Source organism: Chaetodon auriga, chromosome 4 (genome assembly GCF_051107435.1).
Source record: "Chaetodon auriga isolate fChaAug3 chromosome 4, fChaAug3.hap1, whole genome shotgun sequence".
Classification (NCBI taxonomy): Eukaryota; Metazoa; Chordata; class Actinopteri; order Chaetodontiformes; family Chaetodontidae; genus Chaetodon; species Chaetodon auriga.
Window position 1 is genome coordinate 28,816,344 of NC_135077.1, and position 19,756 is coordinate 28,836,099.

Below are 19,756 nucleotides of genomic sequence, written 5' to 3' on the forward strand. Positions count from 1 at the left end.
CATTAGAGTTTCCAGGTCATTTGTGTAGACCTATGTGCACAGTGAAACATCTGACCAACATAAAAATGCCTAAATCTCTTCGTCTTCAGTCTCTTTTCAGTTCGCAAATAAACCTGCATCACAGTGGGACAGACAGCCCAGCTGACCAAATCAGTGTTTATTTTTATGGTCGGCACATCTTGCAGCCAAATCAACATAAATACAGATTAAAGTGTACAGGAGAACCTTGCACTGCGGTGGGGGGGGGGGGGGGGCAGCGAGCTGGACCCTCTACAGTTTGTATATCATCCAAGCATTGACAGGGAGGACGCAGTCATCCACCTGCTCCATCAATCTGTTTCCCATCTGGAGCATACTGGAAGCATGTTAAGGGTCATGTTCTTCAACTTCTCCATTGCATTCAACACAATAGGGTTAGGTGAATGTGGTCAGTAGTCACTAACACAGGTTATTATGTAGTGCTGATTATGATGCAGTTAGACTGATTACAGAGATGCTGCAAGATCATGCATGAGGCAAAGCCTTACACTACCAATTTATGTGCTCTACAGAACAAGTATGGACAATCATGTCAGCATCTATGCAAGCTTGGTACAATCCACAATTCTCCTGCTCTGATGCCACAGAAGCCTTTGACACATTTGCTCTCTTTGTACACTCTCTTGTGTTGAGAACCCTGGAGGGCAAAATGGTTATGAACTTAGGTTTGGATCCCACTTACACCAGCTTCTTTGCAAGACACCACCTGCTTACAAAGATGGGTTTGTTGAATATTGCCTAAACCGCAGCATCTTTCAGAACGGCCCTGATCAGACATACAACTTACTGGATCTGGAGTCCATCTACTAGGCCAAAGGATAAGCCATCTATCTTCCTCTTCCTCTTACCCTGTAAGTCAGGGCTAAATTAGGCCCACTCTTAAGCGGAAAGCTTTTTGCCCCTGTAGCAACCAGAAAGACCACTTCCTGAATGCATGTGATGAATTCAAGAAGCTGAATAATGAGCAGGTGCTTAGGTGGATCTAGGACAGCATTACTGGAGGCTGCGTGTACACTAAAATGACATTGCAAGCATGTAAATAACAGCATCTGACCACCCTACAGGATATAGTTCAACATAAGCAGAAGAGCTTTCTCATGGTCTCTACGCCTATCACAGAGAAATATCTGGACAGTTCAAACCATTCACCCAAGGTGCTCAAGACTGTAACAGTGCACATTCATAATGCTAACAGACATGAGGGCTTCTACACGATAGTTCAGAGAGGAGTATCATCCTGCTGCAAGCCATTAACGACCTGAAACTCTTACAGTCCAAACCGTGCCTCAAGATACTCTCCCCGACATCAATAATGGTGGCACGGTGGCACGGTGGCAACACTGTCGCCTCACAGCAAGAAGGTACCAGGTTCGATTCTCGCTGCGGCCACCGGGGGTGTGTCCTCCACCATACCATACCTTCACCCATTGCTTGCCCTTGAGGAAAAAAGGCCTTTCTGTGTGGAGTTTGCATGTTCACCCCGTGTTCACCTGGGGTATCCTCCATAAAATATACCCCCACTAAAAACATGCAAGAAGATCACCACCTGAGGACAAGATGGGTCCCCGGGTGCCGGTCTGGCTGCCCACCGCTCATGGTCTGCCGCGGAGGAGGGACGACCAGGATGGGTGAAAAGCGGAGGATAAATTTCACCTCGTGTGCAGTGCAGTGTGCATGTGTGTGACGAATAAAGGGGAATGTCTCCCCCCGATTCTTCTTCTTCTTCTTCTTCTAAGAACCTTGCCACACAATCAATGACCAGCAAGCCCTTCTAGTCCCGAAGACCCCCACCTCTCAGACTGAAGTTGATTATGTCTATCATTATGTTACTGCTTTTGCTTTTTCGTGTTTTCAGTTTTTACATAATTGCCTGTTTGATTCTTGGTGTTGTGCTTTTCCAGTAGAATTTAGAGATAATAGAGCCTTGAGATTTGACAGGGTGGGGTGAGTTGAGACCCTTGTGAGGATAATTTATTTAGTGACTGAAAGATTTATTCTAGTTAATGGAGGAGTCAGAAATTTTAGAATATGCTTCACAGTTTAATTAATATCTCATAGCACTGAGTGAGGGTAAGAACAGCAATATATTGTCTGCATAGAGACTGATTTCATGATCTGCACTGGGTGTTTGTGTTCATTACACATGGGCATTCTGCCAAATGGCTGCAGCTAATGGCTTAGTGAAAATAGTGAATCAGGAGGGAGAGAGTGGGCATCCTTGCCCAGTCCCCCTCTGCAGCGGGAAGTTTGTCCATTGTGATAACAGTAGCTGAAGGTGAGGTGTACAGAATATTGACACAGTTAATAAATGATTCCCCAGAGGCAAATCTTTTAAATGTGGTTGTGAGGAATGACCAGTTCACTTTGTCAAAAGCTTTTTCTGTCACTGTGTGAATATGGGTGGTGAGCAGGTGAGAAGAATTCTCTTGCGGCTAGGAGCTGCGAACACAAACTATCACAGAGACCAAGATTGCTCATGAACGTTTATGGTTTCTATGGGTTGCCAGATATGCCTACTATTAAAAATGTTAGTTCTGTCTACCGATGGGTCAATGACTGTATTAAAGTTGCCACAAATTATGACAGAGCAATTGGAAATGTTTGAGGAGGAAAAAAATTCTGAAAGAAGGCTGTGAGGTTGTCAGCTGTCAGAGGTTGTCAGTATTTGTGCCATAAACATTACCAATTGTTATAGAGCTGCTGTCAATATATATGTTTATGATCATAAAACATACATTAGGATCTGTCATGGTGGTGTTGTGGATGAACTTTTTTGTTCCTTAAAACACTTACCCTTCTGGGGTGCCCCTATAGCTCAACTGGTAGGGTGTGCGCCCCATGTATTGAGGCTGTCGGTCCTCTGCAGTGGCTCATTTGCTGCGTGTCATTCCCTCTCCCTCTGCCCCATTTCCTGTCATGTCTTCAGCTGTCAGTCATAAAGGCTAAAAAGCCCCCCAAAAATACACACCCATCTTTGCTATAATGAGCCAAGACAGAGTGATTGAATTGTGATGATTTCAGTTCATTATAATCATTCTGAAAGTTGTGTTTTTTGTAATATACATATATCTGCTTGGCCAAATTATTCAATATTGAATTTTACACATTTTTATCTTTCTATTTTTATTTTTGTTGATATATTTGCCTGAGAACCAATTTCACAGATATTCCATTACACAAACTGAGTGATAACATTTTTGAAAGAGTTGGACATTATCGTTGATATATTGTTGATGTGTGTGTGTGTGTGTGTGTGTGTGTGTGTGTGTGTGTGTGTGACAGTGCAATCTGCAAATATTAAAAACAATACAGGGACAGCAACACAATGCATAACAAAAACAGGACAAAATGCAAAGGAGGGTGCAGCGCTGATCAAGGCAGATACTGCAAAATACACTGAGGCATGGGTGCACTTATGAATGAATAATAATCATAACAGTTTTCTGGATAATGGAATGTTTCGAAGTTAGTTTTTAAAGGGCTGAAGTAAAGTAGATATGTCTTTCTGTCTCATCATATCCTTCATGTATAATAAACACATACAGTATCTCTCTCGGAATTCGTCATTTAATACAGAAAAAGAAAATAAAACTAACAAATATACAAAACGTGTAATACATACATTTCATCAACTTATCCAAAAAGTATCATCCAAATTACTCTAAGGTTTTAAGCTCTCTTTCACTGTCACTCTCAAGCTACACTTTTACCATTTGTGTCCCGTTAGTGCTAGGAATTAGTTGAGGATAAAGTTTTCTCATCATGTTTCATCTATCCAGCAATTTGTTCACTGGTCTATAATGAGTTTTACGACCTAATGTGGCTCCTAACAGGGTAACAGACTTTTGTAATCTTTTTTTAACACCTTTTTTCTTTTGCTGATTTTGTTTGGCAATCAGGTGATTACCTTAGTTTTCTCTAAAGAGTTCCTGCTCTGATTTATAAATTGTTCTTTCATTCAGGCATTACATGCAAGACTTGTCATATTTGCCTTCAGGCAGAAAGCACTGCTGATTTTTGTGACCCCATTTCCAAAAAAGTTGGAATTCTGTGTAAAACATAAATACAAATAGAAAATAATGATTTCCAAATGTTTTTGTTATATTTAATTGATTACATTACAAAGACAAGATATTTAATGTTCAGACTGATACACTTTATTGTTATTTATAAATAAACTAAACTCAATAAAGTCATTCTGAATTTGATGACTGCAACATAAAAGAGAAAGTTGAGACTGGAGCAGGTTAACCACTGTGTTACATCACTTTTTCTTTAAAAACACTTACTAAATGTTTGGGAACTGAGGGCAGAATTGTTGAAGTTTTGTAAGTGAAATTCTTTCCCATTCTTGTTTTACATATTGCTCAACAGTCCGGGGTATCTGTTGTCATATATTGTGCTTCATAATGCACCATTCATCGTCAAAGGAAGACAGGTCTGAACTGCTGGCAGGCCAGCCTAGTACCCACACTCTTACTACAAAGCCATGCTGTTGTAACATGCGGAATGTGGCATGTCATTGTCTTGCTGGCAAGTTGTCTATGTCACGGGCACTAACACACCCCCATACCACAGATTCTGGCTTTTCAACTTTGTGCTAGGAACAATCTGGAAGATCAAGATCAACATTCCTTTATTTGTCCTGCGAGGGGAAATTCCAGAATACAGCAGCATCAGTAAAGATTAATCAATTCTTTTCTTCTTTAACCTGGAGGACATGATGTCCATGATTTCCAAAACTAATTAAAATGTGGATTCCTCAGACCACAGCACACTTTTCCACTTTGCAATAGCCCCTTTCAGATGAGCTTGACAATTCAGCAGCTGATATATGGTTTTCATTTTGCATGGTACAGTCATTGTTGTGTTTAGCGACAGTGGTTTTCCAAAGTGTTTCTTGGCCATTGTAGTAATATCCTTTATGGTCATGTTTGTTTTTAATGCAGTGCCACCTGAGGGATCAAAGGTCATGGTTATTCAATTTTGGTTTTCAGTCTTGCCTGTTAGGTGCAGAGCTTTCTCTGGATTCTCTGGATTTTTTTTATAATATTTTCATAATATTTTGGATTGTAGATGGTGAAATCCCTAGACTCCTTGCTATCTCTTTCATACCCAATCATGATACTAACACCTGTTACTGATTTCTCTATCTGTGAAATGTTCCAAACAGATGTTTTTGAGCATTCCACAACTTTGCAAGTTTTTTGTTGCATCTGTCCCAACTTATTTGAAACATGTTGCTGGCCTCAAATTCAGAATAAGCATATATTGCCAAAACCAATGAAGTTGATGAGGTTAAATATTAAATCAATATGTGTTGCTAAAGACAGCACAACATCCCAGCTTTTTTGCAATCAGGGTTGAATCAACAAATTATGATCTGATATTACCATGTTGGTGTTGTTCCTACAACAATAATTAATGCTGCTCCAGGACCATGTCAAAGCTTTGTGACTCAGGTAAAAGACCAGAAAGATTAGAACATGAGAGAAGTTAGCCTTTCTAATGTAATTAAGGTTGTGAAAGGGTCTATTTTAACCTGATGATCATTTCCTACACCTGACCAAGTAGTTTTGTTGCCTGAACCTAACCAAGCTGCAGAAAACTGAAAATGAAGAAAGAATATGTAAGTAATAACTGAACTAAGCTTAAAAAAACAAGTCAAAAATACATTCCAAACAGGACACAAACCCCAGTCTCTCAGGTGAAAGTGCTCTACTTGACCATTCATCCACCATGGCCTGCTCCCTGGATGGACTTTGTTGCTTCTTGGTCAGTTGAAGTGACGGTCGAGCAGCTATGTCGACCTATGTGTCACAGACACTTTCACCATCTGTAGGCTCAGCATTGTCTCTATCTTTTATGTGCTTTACACATTCTCCCTGCTGTCTTTCACTGCTGTGGTTGCTTTTTACGTTTGTTGATGCCATGTTTTTAACTTCGCTGTTTCTGTACAGCAGCATTTATGTTTTTAATGTTTTTTCTATCCGCAAGCTATTTTCTGCAGCATTATGGGTGGAACACAATAAGGTAAAGACTCATATTAAGCTGCAGAAGTTGCTTTATTGCAGTGTTTTTATTTATACAACAACTGAAGACAGTAATTCAGATTTACACTCTGCATATGCATGCTCATATTTTGAGACATTGTTACCTGGAGAAAAGAAGGAATCTTACCAAATAAATCATACATCTATTCAATAAGAATCCCTCTTCACAAGTAAAGCATGATGATGTTGTTGGCTAATTTCCCATCAAGTAACAGCTAAGCTTACCAATATCTACCAAAATCATCCCCTTGTTTGAAACAGAATCATCCTCAGACACAAATGTATTATTCATTGATGCAACTACGTTTGTTGGCTCAGTCAGTGCGCCGAAAAACACACAAAAAAAGTTATTTGCAGCCAAATTTGACCTCTCTGGCTTTTGTTTCTAATATGTTAACCCTTAGAATGTCCTAGATGTGTGTGTAGGTGGACATGTTTTGGCCTTCCTGTTGAGGACAAAACACAATACCCACATCATGAAGTCATGGCTTAAAGCTGCAGTAGGTAAGATCAAAAAGAGAGCAGACTTAGCCTGAAAATTTGAACCAACACAAGTTGGTTCTGATTGGTTGTTTTGTGTCGGGTGCGGTGGATTCTTGCAAATCTCAGTAAGAGCAGTAGGTGGGACCAGTGAAGCCATTTTTTTTTTTCAGATCACATGTTTCATGTACTGCTGTCTGGGCATAGGGATAGTTTTAGCAAATATGACAAAAAAAAAAAAGTAATAATAATTATACAAGTTACCTACTGCAGCTTTAAGGTTAGGTCACATCTCCAGGACATGAAGTACATCCCAAGTCTCTTAAATTGCATGTATGTTTCCCTAACTTCCCACATAGGACGCATGGTGAGATCAAGGAAACTATATGGAGGAGAGAAGAGATGAGGAAATATGTTTTTAGAGAAATTAAATGTCCTTTCCCCTGAAACATCATGTGCCTCCATTTCTGATGACAAAGGCATCACAGCTGGATCAGGTTTCAGTCTGCCTTAACAGCTATAGACTATTGATGAATATGTGTCTGCACACATGGGTACTGTGCTAATGCTAGTAAAAATCTACAGTTCTCAGTGCCAGAGCACCAGTGTTTTCTTTCTATAGCCTGTTAGCTCTTGAACAAACACCAGCACATGAATAACAGCCTGCACTGTGTATTTCTACTGTGTACTGTGTCCTGCTCAGAGGCACAGGAACCATTTCTATTGGCAGAATGTGTTTATATTATTTGTTCATTATTTACATGCCTTTATTTACATTCTAATGGTGAATACTTTATTTAATGACTATGGTTCCTTTTGAACACTTTTGAACACTAATCATTTATTAGGTTAAACGTTTCAGGGAAATCTTAATTATGTAACTAATATCCCCAAAATGACAGATCATGCAAAAAAAAAATCTTTCTCATAACAGAGGAAAGTTATTTGTGGTCCAGTTAACACAGATTTGTAAGTAGATGGTATATCAGAAAACAAATAAAATATAAAAACTTTGGAGAGATACATGGGAGTTTAATTTGAAATCTGTCTTTACTCTGATATGAAACTCCATTTCAATCAGCTGCAGTACCCAATCAATAACTGATATCAAATAAAGGCATGTTAGCCAGTAAAACACTTCTGTGAAGGCCTCTCTCATGCATCTTTGCTCATTGCTCCTGAGAGATCCCTCCTTGCTCCTCACAGCACAAATAAGAGCTTTGGAATGACTTCCAGTTCAAGTGAGGAGCAAGAAGCAAGGAAATATCAAATAAGAGACTTGGGATTTACCTTATGTGTCTATGTAACGTCCTCTGAAATGATGGAAACACGTGTGTGTGGGTGTGTGTGTGTGTGTGTGTGTGTGTGTTTGTTAGAAGGGATTGATGCGGAGTCCTGTTCCCAGAGGGGAAAACGGGTTCACTTTTGCCCACATTAGAGCATCATTAAGGGAAATTGCTGATTTACCATCCTCCAGCAAAAATACTGGACCCTGCGCATTAAAAAGAAGAAGGATACCATGAGAAAAGACACAAAGTATAAATATACACCGATCAAGCAAAACATTATGACCACCTGCCTAATACTGTGTTAGTCCCCCTTTTGCTGCCAAAACAGCACTGACCCATCGACGCACGGACTCCACTAGACCCCTGAAGGTGTGCTGTGGTATCTGGCACCAAGATGTGCCAGTGGTGTGTTCCCCAGGTAAGCGCACGCACCTGGCCATCCATGTGATGTTAAAGAAAACGTGATTCATCAGACCAGGCCACTTTCTTCCATTGCTCCGTGGTCCAGTTCTGCTGCTCACATGCCCATTGTTTGCATTTTCGGCGGTGGACAGGGGTCAGCATGAGCACCCTGACTGGTCTGTGGCTATGCAGCCCCATATGCAACAGATACTGACCACTGCAGACCGGGAACACCCCACAAGAGCTGCAGTTTTGGAGATACTCTGACCCAGTCATCTAGCCATCACAATTTGTCCCTTGTCAGACTCGCTCAAATCCTTATGCTTGCCTATTTTCCTGCTTCTAACACATCAACTTTGAGGACAAAATGTTCACTTGCTGCCTAATATATTCCACCCAACAGGTGCCATGATGAAGAGATAATCAGTGTCATTCACTTCACCTGTCAGTGGTCATAATGTTATGCTTGATCGGTCTATATCAGTGTAGATACACACAAACTAATGCAATATAGAAACACACACCTGTATTCTGTGTCCAGTGAAACAAGATAGTTGAACATCTGAGTGGCTTGGCAGATTGGATCCTGTCACATAATCAGCGCCACACAAGACTATCGCAGCTACGAGAGAGGAAACATGTTTTACTAGTGAATGACTACCAATATATTCACATGTATTCATCATCGTCACGTTTCACCAAATATTTGTCACTTGCCACCTGAATTGATGGCCTAGCAGGATAATACTTCATTCTGCCTCTTATGCTCCTTCATTTCTTCCTCTAAACCACATTCCATTCAATCAGAGAACCATCACACCACAACTAACATCAGCACCCCACCTCTGAGGGCTATGTTGCTGAACCCAGTAAAAGTCTACTAATACTACATGCTTTATAAGCAGTGTTTTATTTCCATGAATTCTGTAGTGATTAACCAAGTTTCTAAATGTTAGTTTTACCAGAGTCTGCTGGCTGGATTCTCCTCTCGAGGCAGCTGAACTCCTCTCTTTGATAATCTGATGGAGGACTGTTGAAAACAGACAAGAGATACAATCATGATGCTATGCACATGCAGGTATTTAGTGGTATTATAGTGATAACAGTCACTGTTGGTGGAACTATGCCAGTGAATTTCAATATATGGTCGTGTACAAATAGATCAGCCATTTTTGTAGCAGTGGTGGCCACAACTGGTCACAACGCTGTACGATTACAGTGCAGAGTCATGACTGTGAAGACCTCCTGAGTGTTCCCTCTTCACCATCTGCCTCTTTAGCATCATTGCAACATTTCCAACAGATAGGTGAGGAGGAAGCACAGCTATGTCACCATCTTCCTCTTTAAATCTTTTATCACCCTTGGCCCAGTTGGTATTATTTGTATGTTTCTTTTCAATATTGTACTTCATGGTGTTATTATTTACATTCAGTTGTAGTAACATTATCTTTGTGTCTTTGTGTGTGTGTGTGTGTGTGTGTGTGTGTGTGTGTGTGTGTGTAAAACGTACTTGCTGTTACTCTGTGTGCAAGCCCGCCAGGCATCCAGTTCCACAGAGAGCTGCTCAATCTTCAAAGGAACGCACACCTCCCTTCGCTTTAACAACTGACTGAGAAATGTAAGGAAAAACATCATAGTTGGACTGACTTACAAATTGTTAATCCAATTTCAGTCTGACCGGTTATATAACTAAAACACTAGTGAATGAGCAGCTTGACCTTGGGCATCAAATTATCATTGCAAAACACAGAGCCCGTTATTGCTGTGTGCCCTAGTTATTTTACACCTTTCAGTCCTAGAACTTTGCTCAACATGTTTTTTAGTGCTGCATTTGACACCATTGATCATAGTATTCTATTACAGAAACTGGAACACTTAATCAGAAACCGCAATAAACTGGTTTAAATCCTACTTTTCACATCACTCTACATGTTAATGAGGACTCCTCTGTTCTCGCTAAAGCCAGTCACAGAGTTCCACAGGGTTCTGTGCTTGGACGAATTCTATTCATCCAATATATCATCCAATATATTCTTCCTTTAAGGAACATTATCAGGAAAAACTCCATAAATTTTCATTGCTATGCAGATGATATGCTGTCCTTTAACTCCCATTTAAACAAATTTCAAGGACTGCCTTTTTTCACCTACGTAACATTGCAAAAATCAGGCACATCCTGTCTCAACACCATGCAGAAAAACTAGACAATGCGTTATTATCGTTACTTCCCGATTATTGCAATTCCTTACCATCTGGCTGCCCAAATGATTTGCTAAATATTCCCCAGTTGATATTAGCCACTCTGCACTGGCTCCATGTAAAATTCAGAATCAAATTTAAAATCCTTTTCCTTACTTACAAAGTCATAAATAGTCAGGCACCATCTTATCTTAAAGAGCTCATAGTACCACATTACCCCACTAGAACACTGCATTCCCAAATGCAGGCTTACTTATGGTTCCTGAAGTCTCCAAAAGCAGCCATGGTCCTGCCTGACATCCACTGTAACTGCTACTACTATTAGTCATACTTCCATTACTATTACATCCATTGTGCTGTATTACATACATACACAATCTGTTACCAATACATACATATATCACACACATAAAAATATCATATATGTATATACTTTGCTATATATACTACATATACTGTAGTTAAGAGTCTATTATTAGAGCTGTCACTGTGATTCCATTTCTGTCTTTGTCGCTGTCTCTCTGTCTCTCTCTCTCTTTCTCTCGCTCTGTCTCTCTCTAACACAACCAGTCGAGGCAGATGCCCGCCCTGCCAGAGCCTGGTTCTGCCTGAGGTTTCTGCCTGTGAAAAGGCCTCACCACTGTCACCAAATGCTTGCTCATGAAGGAATTGTTGGGTTTCTGTAGATAAAGACTATGGTCTGGACCAGTTCCATATGGAAATTGTGTCCTGAGATAACTTCTGTTGTTATTTGGTGCTATATAAATAAAATTCAATTCAATTCAATGTTTCTGCAGAATCTACTGAACAAAACGCAAAAATAAAAAACAGTCACCAGAATTGTAATGTGTGGTAAAATAAATGTTTAAAATTAGAGAATATATTCATTGTTTCTAAAACACTGAGATGAAAAGCATTTGCACTGAAGGCAACAACCACACAGTTAGAGCTCTTTATGTTGTTAATTAAAATGTTATGTTATTAAAAAGTTATCATGATGATCTGTCCTAGACATATAATTACAGTCATCTGATCAGTCCTGTGAACTCAGAATAGTTTAAATAACTCTACTAACAATAATAGTAAATTCTATTTAATAACTACCACCAGCCTAACACAGAACGTTGGTCAGACAACAGACCAGTCAGATGAGTCAGGCGAACATACACACACACACAAAACTGTGTGTCTACCTGGTGTATTCGTAGAGTGCAGGTACGATGCTGGAGTACTGTCTTCTAATGGCCAGCAGACCTCCAATATAACCACACAGGATCAGCAGCTCACTGCGGGTTCTACATACACACACACACACACACAGACACACACACACACACACACACACACACACACACACACACACACACACACACCCGACACGACACACAACAAAGACCTGGATGATATCAACTCTGTCGAAGTACGGGAAGTAACAGCATATTGGAAAATAATTAGAATAACTATTCGTACTAACAATGTACTTACTCAGTCAATCTGGCCATGATAAGGCGGTCAGTTCTGATGTAACTCATCAGGTCTAGCATTGGTTGAACACCATCCACTGTCCAATCAGATCCAGTCAGCTGTTCTGGTGAGGAGGACAATTAAAGAGAGTTTAATGAAGCTTTATGAAGACAGAAATTTTGATAATTGTCTTAAGTTTGATACTGCTTGCAATGCACAAGTCAGCATTAAGAAGTTATTGTTATAACTAACATGGTAACTTGGATAGGTGTACACCTTTGTAGTCAACAGCTTTGATGAATGTTTGATTGCAGTTCACTGTATTTTTTTATCATATCAATTGAAAAGTGCAGAGCTTTAAGTTCTTCATAAAGATTGGTTTGAAAATCGGTCATTCACAGATTACGACTGCAAGTGTACCAGCATGTGGGCATGAAATCAAATAACTAAACTTATCTCTGAATATGGTATAATATTGATAAAATATGATATTGCCTCATTTATAAATCAAATGTGATGACAGTATTGGGACAAAAACACAGATTTTTCAATTACATCAAAACTATGGAATGTCAGAATCTTACTTTTACAGCACTCTACGTACACACTGTTAATGAGGTTAGGATAGCATGACAAAGCAAAGGGAAAAATGGAGGCAGTGCAGGTGAATGTCATCATGTCCAGTATTTTGGCTTGTAACTTGCAGCTTGGCTTTTAACTCCAAGTTACCATGACAAATCCAAACATTGAAATATTGCCAATTGTTTCATAATAAAGGTCATTCGACAGATGTGTCATCATATTTAAAATGTGCAAATATTACGTCAGCGAGATAACCACACACAATACCTTTAACGTGATCTATCCCTATCTGAAGGGCGTTCTCAGGTTCAGAGCTCAGCAGGTGGAATTTAACTGCTGAAAGCAAATCTCCTTCACACATAGCTGCTTCTGCCAAGGTCTTACACTCCTCTAGTGAAGGGAGACCACACTGGAATGACAAATAACACATAATCATAGTCACTACAATCATTATAAATGTTAATATCATGAACATTAGATGAGGTGCTACCATTCCATTTCATCCAAAAATGTCTTTGATTTAACTTAATGATTCCCTACTCACCCTTTCATGTAATTGGTTGATTTCAACAGCACTTCCTGGGTAAAATGCGCACAGCTTAGCCAATAAAATGTGGTTGTCAGGAATCATTTGCAGTAGGTCAGCTGAGCACTCCCTAAATGTAAACACAGATAAGATAAAAAAAAAGTGCTTTGCACAGACTACACCTTAGAAGCAGCCACTGTAGATGTGTAGTTGTGCACTGTAACTGCACAGCTGGAGTCTTCTTGCTTTAGCTCCCTGCTCATCTGCAGTCACTGAAATTGATAAATGCAGAGGTGAATTTTGGCTGATTAATAACATCTAAGATGAAATAGGCTGGCACCCATCCCTACTGCCTGGTTAGATACTGTATGTAACATTCAGTGCCCTGCTCCACAGAGGTGAGTGGTCTGCCTGTAGTGGCTATCACTGGGTTCCACCCCAGGTTTCAATCATTGCTTTCAAAACCAGGCATGTGTCATAATGCAAAGTCAAACATAGCTTGTAAAAAAATTTTTTCAGTTGGCTTAACATCAAATCATATAATGGCAGTCTCGTTTAACTCATCACATGAAGTTAACTAGCTGTATATAAGCACATTCATGGTCAGGTTTGCAACATGAAGAGATCAAAATCATATTACTTAAAGGTAGAAAAAGGCAAAGTAAGTGTACATTTCAAAGAACACATTATAAAAGTCAAAATTAGCACTAGGAAGCCAAAACTGGACCAGTGTTAGCTGAATTACTTTTAAGGTTTATAAAAGAATGATTTTGTCCATACTGAACGTACCATGTAGGTGTGGTCATGTACTTCCTGGCCAAGAGTTCAAGGCAGTATGCAGTGCTCTGATTAGCAGCCTCTCCTAGGACGAGACCCACACATGCAGCCATCTCCAACTCATTACCTCGGATCAAACTAGACATGGATAACTAAAAACACAACACACACATACAGACACATTTTAGCCAAATTGTTTAAATAATTTTTCTTATTATTATCATTAATGATCAGTCATGATAAGCAAGAGACGTGAATCCTCAAATGAAATTCTTAGTGCAGGGCACAATGTGTATACAAACAAACCCAAATATACTGTATGCAACTAAGAGTGACTTGCACAGACTCTGGTGTGTACCTTGATGTTGTCCACAGCTAGGTGGCAGCACGCTGCCAGGACAGAGCACCCGTCCTGGAAGTACCATTCAGCTAGTTCCTTACATACCTTATCGAGGAGACTGGACAGAAAAAGCAAAAGTCAGTGAAATAAAGCCAGTGAAGAGGTCCAGATTGCTTGTTTCATATTTGTTTCAATTTTTCATTTCATCTTTCCTTCTATGTGTGTGTGGCATGAAGGGGCAACAACTTACATTTCACTGTGCAATCATGTGTTGTAAAATGACAAATAAGTGACCTTGATTACTTGATTCTAGGTATGAGTCTCTTTTTTTAGATACTATAAGTGATCCATCTATTTCTTTTTTATTCATTCAGACTGCACACAAGGGAAAATAATCACACAAATATTAAGTTATAAATATTAAGCATGATCTACCTATACTGAGAATGGGGATGGAAACGTATTGATCGTATTGATATTTTGGTATGGGCACGTGGAAAGGAGAAGTAGATTATGCTGAAGGAGTCATTTAAGAAGTTACTATGGGCATTTTGATAGTTTTTCACTGTGAAACCTGATGACTATTGGAATATATTGGAAATGACATGAATCACTGCAGCCTCTGTTCTCCGTGACTGAGCATGCTACAAACTTGTTTTTGGATTTTGAATGGAAAATAATTTGATTGGACACTTTTCAACGGAGTCTTAGTTTTAGCCTTAACGCTGCAGTGTTTTTCCATGCTGAAAATAATAATTTGCTGAATATATTAACATTATTCATAAAAAAGTCACATTTAAAGATTATTACTACCCCAGTCCCACAGCATGTTCAGAATTTTTCACATTTGACATTTGACACTGGATATCAACACAGTATGTTAGCACAGAGCAGCTTCAGTCAAAACATATCTGTAACATGCCTTTGTATAAGATTTGTGCTGCCCATTCTGGTTTAACGTTTTAAGTTCAGGCCAACTTACACAAGAACAGTAAATCAATAACAGAAGGTTATTATTAGGATAGGATAGGATAGGAGCTGCACACTTAGCGGTAAATCCCGAGGGAGTGGTTTGTGTATCTACACCAATGGCAACTGGTGGAATAATGCTAAGTCTGTCTCAAGGTATTGCTCACCGGACATTGAGCTTTTGACTGTAATCTGTAGACCATTCTGTCTGCCCAGGGAATTTACTTTAGTTTCCATCAGTGTTGTGTATGTGCCCCCCAGCACTAACACAAAGGAGGCTATGTGCGTTCTCTACCAGACAGTGAGTTGCAATCTGCTCACACTGAGGGCATCTTCATTGCTGCTGGTGATTTTAACCAGGCCAACATGAAGACAGTTCTCCCACATTTCCATCAGCATGTGGATTGTGCAACTAGGGGTGTGAACACATTAGATAAGGCCTACACCAACATGAAAGATGCATTCAGAGCAGCCCCGGCCCCACCTTGGTTCTTCAGACCATTTCTCTGTTATGCTAATTCCTGCATACAAGCCCCTGCTGATCAGAGAAAAACCTTCAGTGGGGCAGGTGAGGGTGTGGGTGTCTGAAGGGGCTATGGAGGCACGACATCACTGTTTTGAATGCACTGCCTGGGACATGTTTAAGGAAGCTGCCACTTACAATAATCACACCAACATAGATGAGTATGCCATGTCTGTGTCAGCCTACAACAATAAATGCATGGATGACATCAGCGCCATGAACAACATCATCACAGCAGTAGTACTGCACCCCCCTCCCCACCTTCTGTTCTCTCTCTCCCTCTAGACACCAGCACAGAGGAGACCATCCCCCCACCCAAGATCACAGCAGCCCAGGTGTCCGGAGAGACCAGCATAGAGGAGACCATTCCCTGTACACATCGGACTTCCAATACAACTCAGAGACCTGCCACGTGCAAAAGTTGGCAGACGACACTGCTATCATGGGCTGTACCAGGAATGGACAGGAGGAGGAGTACAGGACATTGATCCAGGACTTTGTCACATGGTGCGACTCCAACCACCTGCATCTCAACACCACCAAGACCAGGGAGATGGTGGTGAACTTCAGGAGGCCCAGGCCTCATCCAGAGCCTGTGACCATCAAGGGGGACTGTGTGGAGTTTGTACAGACCTACAAATACCTGGGAGGGCAGCTAGATGATAAAATGGACTGGACTGCCAACACAGATGCTTTGTGTGGGAGAGGACAGAGCCGACTGTACTTCCTCAGAAGGCTGGTGTCCTTCAACATCTGCAAAAAGCATCAAGAAGAGGGACGCAACACGTCTGGACAAACTGGTGAGGAAGGCGGGCTCTGTTGTGGGCACAGAGCTGGACAGCCTGACATCTGGGGCAGAGCGACGGGCGCTGAGCATCCACTGCATCCGCTGCACAGCGTCATCTCCAGGCAGAGGAACAGCTTCAGTGACAGGCTGCTGTCACTGTCCCTCTCCACTGACAGACTGAGGAAGTCGTTCCTCCCCCACGCCATGCAGCTCTTTAACTACACTCAATGCCCTGAATGGAATCTGTACAACACTACTTTTAATTCTGTTTGCACTGGACATGTGGACATTTTTACATTTTTTACGTTTAACTTTTAATTCTTTGCTTGCTTTTAGATTATTTGTTGCATGCCTTTTACTTAAAATTTGTGGAATATGCTGGAACTTATGAATTTCCCCTGGGGATGAATAAAGTATCTATCTATCTATCTATCTATCTATCTATCTATCTATCTATCTAGCTATCTATCTATCTATCACCCAGGCCAACCAAAAACCCTGGATGACTGATGACGTACGCAAAATGCTAAACACACAGAACTCAGCCTTCAAGTCTGGAGACAAGGTTTACATTTTACAGGATTCTACGGACATTTTTAACACCTCACTGGATCAAGCCAAAGTCCCATCATGTTTTCATGTTTCAAGTCTGCCACCATCATTCCAGTGCCAAAAAAAACCTCAAATCACATCACTAAATGACTTCCAGCCCATCGCACTCACCCATTATGATGAAGTGCTTTGAGAGGCTGGTAAAGGAGCACATCATCTCCAGACTCCCTCCCACGTTCGACCCCTTCCAGTTTGCCTACCGGCCAACCCACTCCACTGAGGATGCCATCTCCTCCATTCTCTACCTGAGCCTCGCTCACCTGGAGCAGAAGAACACTTATGTGCAGATGCTGTTTCTGGACTTCAGGTCAGCATTTAATACTATCATTTTACAGCATCTGGTAGACAAACCGGGTAACTGGCTGCTTGACTTCCTCACCGAAAGACCGCAGTCAGTGCAGGTTGGACAGAACACTTCCCGTGTCATCATCCTCAGCACAGGGCTGTGTCCTGAGCCCTCTGCTGTTCATTCTGACGAAACATGACTGCGCCCCCAGGGCTGCCACCAACCACTTTGTGAAGTTTACAGACGACACAACAGCGGTGGGTGCAGGATGCAGAGAGCCCACCTGCCCCTGCCCATCCTCACTACATTCCACAAAAGCACCATGGAGAGCATCTTGACCAGCTGCATCTCTGTGTGGTCTGGAGGCTGCAGTGCCACTAACTGGAAGAATGTGTGGACTCCACACTGTGGAGAGTGGTGAGGACAGTGGGGAAAATCATTGGGACTTCTCTCCCCTCTATTCAGGACATTACATCTAAACGCTGCATGTCCAGTGCCAGAAACATCATCAGTGACTCCTCACACCCCCAACATGGTCTGTTCTCCCAGCTGGCCTCTGGAAAGAGGTTCTGCAGCATTCGGTGCAGGACCACCAGGTTCTGTAACAGCCTTTTCCCTCAGGCCATCAGACTGCTGAACTCTAAATGAGTATTTTTTTCCACCACTGTTAACACCTCAGGTCATTCTTCACTAATGCACCCTTTAATAACTTCAGTGTATATTTCTGCTGTTTATTTTTAACATACTGTACATATCACAATATATTCTGCTGTTTATTTTACAGTTTTTCTCAGTCGCTATGGTGCATTTCTCAGAACAGAATTAATATTCTCATAACTGTTAGTTCAATCTCCACAACATTTAGTCCTTTGTGCACATCATAGTAGTAGTTTCTCATTCTTTCCAACAAACTGCAAATGCTCTTGGATATTCATCTACTGCTTTCATACAATTCTCTGCTGTTTTAAACCATTATGATTTGCTTATGTAATGTCAGTCAAAATGTACTATTCTTATGAATGCTGAATAGTCATTCCATTTAAAACTAATAGTCTTCATTTCATTGCTTGAGTCATTACGTACAAAAACGTTGAACTAGTTGAATCTGTCAAGCAAATTTTATACATTTCTTTACCATTTTTCCTGAAAAGTCTCCTAAAATGAAGAATCTCTCTCAGGTCAACCTCATCTGTCACTGATGAGGAGGGGTGTGTGAAGCATTAGTTGCAAGCAATAATAAGCCACTTCTCCATATGAACTGAGCAGGACATAGTGTGTACCATTTCTACAATACTGTGACACAGAAATGGAAGGTCAGCGTGGTGGAAGAGGAGTGAGGATGCGCGGAGGAAGGGGAAGGGGACAAAACACGGGAAGAGGAAGAAGAGGCCAAGTACATAGCATTTTACAGGTGGGAAGCACTGTTACTGTATACACTACAGTAATATGGGTTAATGCAGTATATCTCATGTTTACTGTGCATTACTGTCATTTTACTCTGCACCACACAGGATTGCAAGACAACCTCGCAGAGGTGGAAGAGGGCCCCTTTTTACTCCACAACAAGAGGAAGCCATTTGTGCAATGGTGATTGCAAAAAATGCCATAAGCTTGAGAGACATACAAAATGAGAGGACAACAATACCTTTGGGAATATTGAATCTGTATCAATCACTACAATTAACAGAGTGGTCAGGAGAAATGAAATGCGCATGAAACAATTATATAATGTGCCATTTGAACGGAACAGCAACAGAGTGAAAGAGATCCATCACCAGTATGTACAGGTAAAACATGAATGTGTTCTATGCATACTCTAATGATCAGTGCTGTAAACTGTTTACTTCGAGTAGTGCCATGCAATACACTTACATGACAGTTCCGTGTATGTGTACTCAGTGCATACTGTACAATATGTTGGACAAAATGCATTATGTTGCACAGGAAAGTTGTTATAGTTTTTTTTTCTCTCTCTTTTCTGGGATAAAGCGTGTACTGGAGCTGGAGGCCAGGGAACCGCTGCACACATTCATAGACCTTGATGAGGCGGGTTTCAATCTGGCAGAATGTAGAAGGCGTGGAAGAAATTGCATTGGAGAGAGAGCAACCATAGATGTCCCAGGCCAACAAGGAGGGAATGTTACAACGTGTGCAGCCATCTCAGAAAATGGCGTCCTCACCCATATCCCCCGCCTTAGTCCATACAATACACAACATCTGCTGACTTTTTAGACACTCTTTACAGGGACATAATCCCTGAGAATGAGAGGGGTCAAACTGGAGACCATCTGAACAAGTATGTTGTTGTTTGGGATAATGTGCGTTTTCACCACTCAGATCTGGTCAGGCAGTGGTTTGCAGCACATGAAAGGATGCTGGTGGATCAGTGTCTTGTACTTAGTTACCTCACTAAATACAGTAATGTGTA

The 19,756-nt window shown here is 40.9% G+C and overlaps 1 protein-coding gene across 2 annotated transcripts in view; it reads right to left on the reverse strand.

Annotated features, from left to right (window-relative positions):
• Positions 1–6,085: 6,085 nt before the first annotated feature.
• wdr17 (WD repeat domain 17) overlaps positions 6,086–19,756 on the reverse strand; it is a 35,919-nt gene continuing 22,248 nt past the window's right edge. The window contains exons 24-33 of one of the 2 annotated variants that reach the window (XM_076728344.1): positions 14,170–14,269; positions 13,824–13,963; positions 13,053–13,164; positions 12,776–12,917; positions 11,948–12,050; positions 11,656–11,757; positions 9,774–9,872; positions 9,226–9,293; positions 8,788–8,885; positions 6,086–8,064 (exon numbers count right to left, since the gene is read on the reverse strand). In XM_076728344.1, the coding sequence (XP_076584459.1) occupies positions 7,945–8,064; positions 8,788–8,885; positions 9,226–9,293; positions 9,774–9,872; positions 11,656–11,757; positions 11,948–12,050; positions 12,776–12,917; positions 13,053–13,164; positions 13,824–13,963; positions 14,170–14,269 (1,084 nt within the window). In that variant the 3' untranslated portion in view covers positions 6,086–7,944. Of the gene's footprint in view, positions 8,065–8,787; positions 8,886–9,225; positions 9,294–9,773; positions 9,873–11,655; positions 11,758–11,947; positions 12,051–12,775; positions 12,918–13,052; positions 13,165–13,823; positions 13,964–14,169; positions 14,270–19,756 lie in introns of those variants that run through there. The other variant, XR_013077084.1, reaches the window with a different exon arrangement.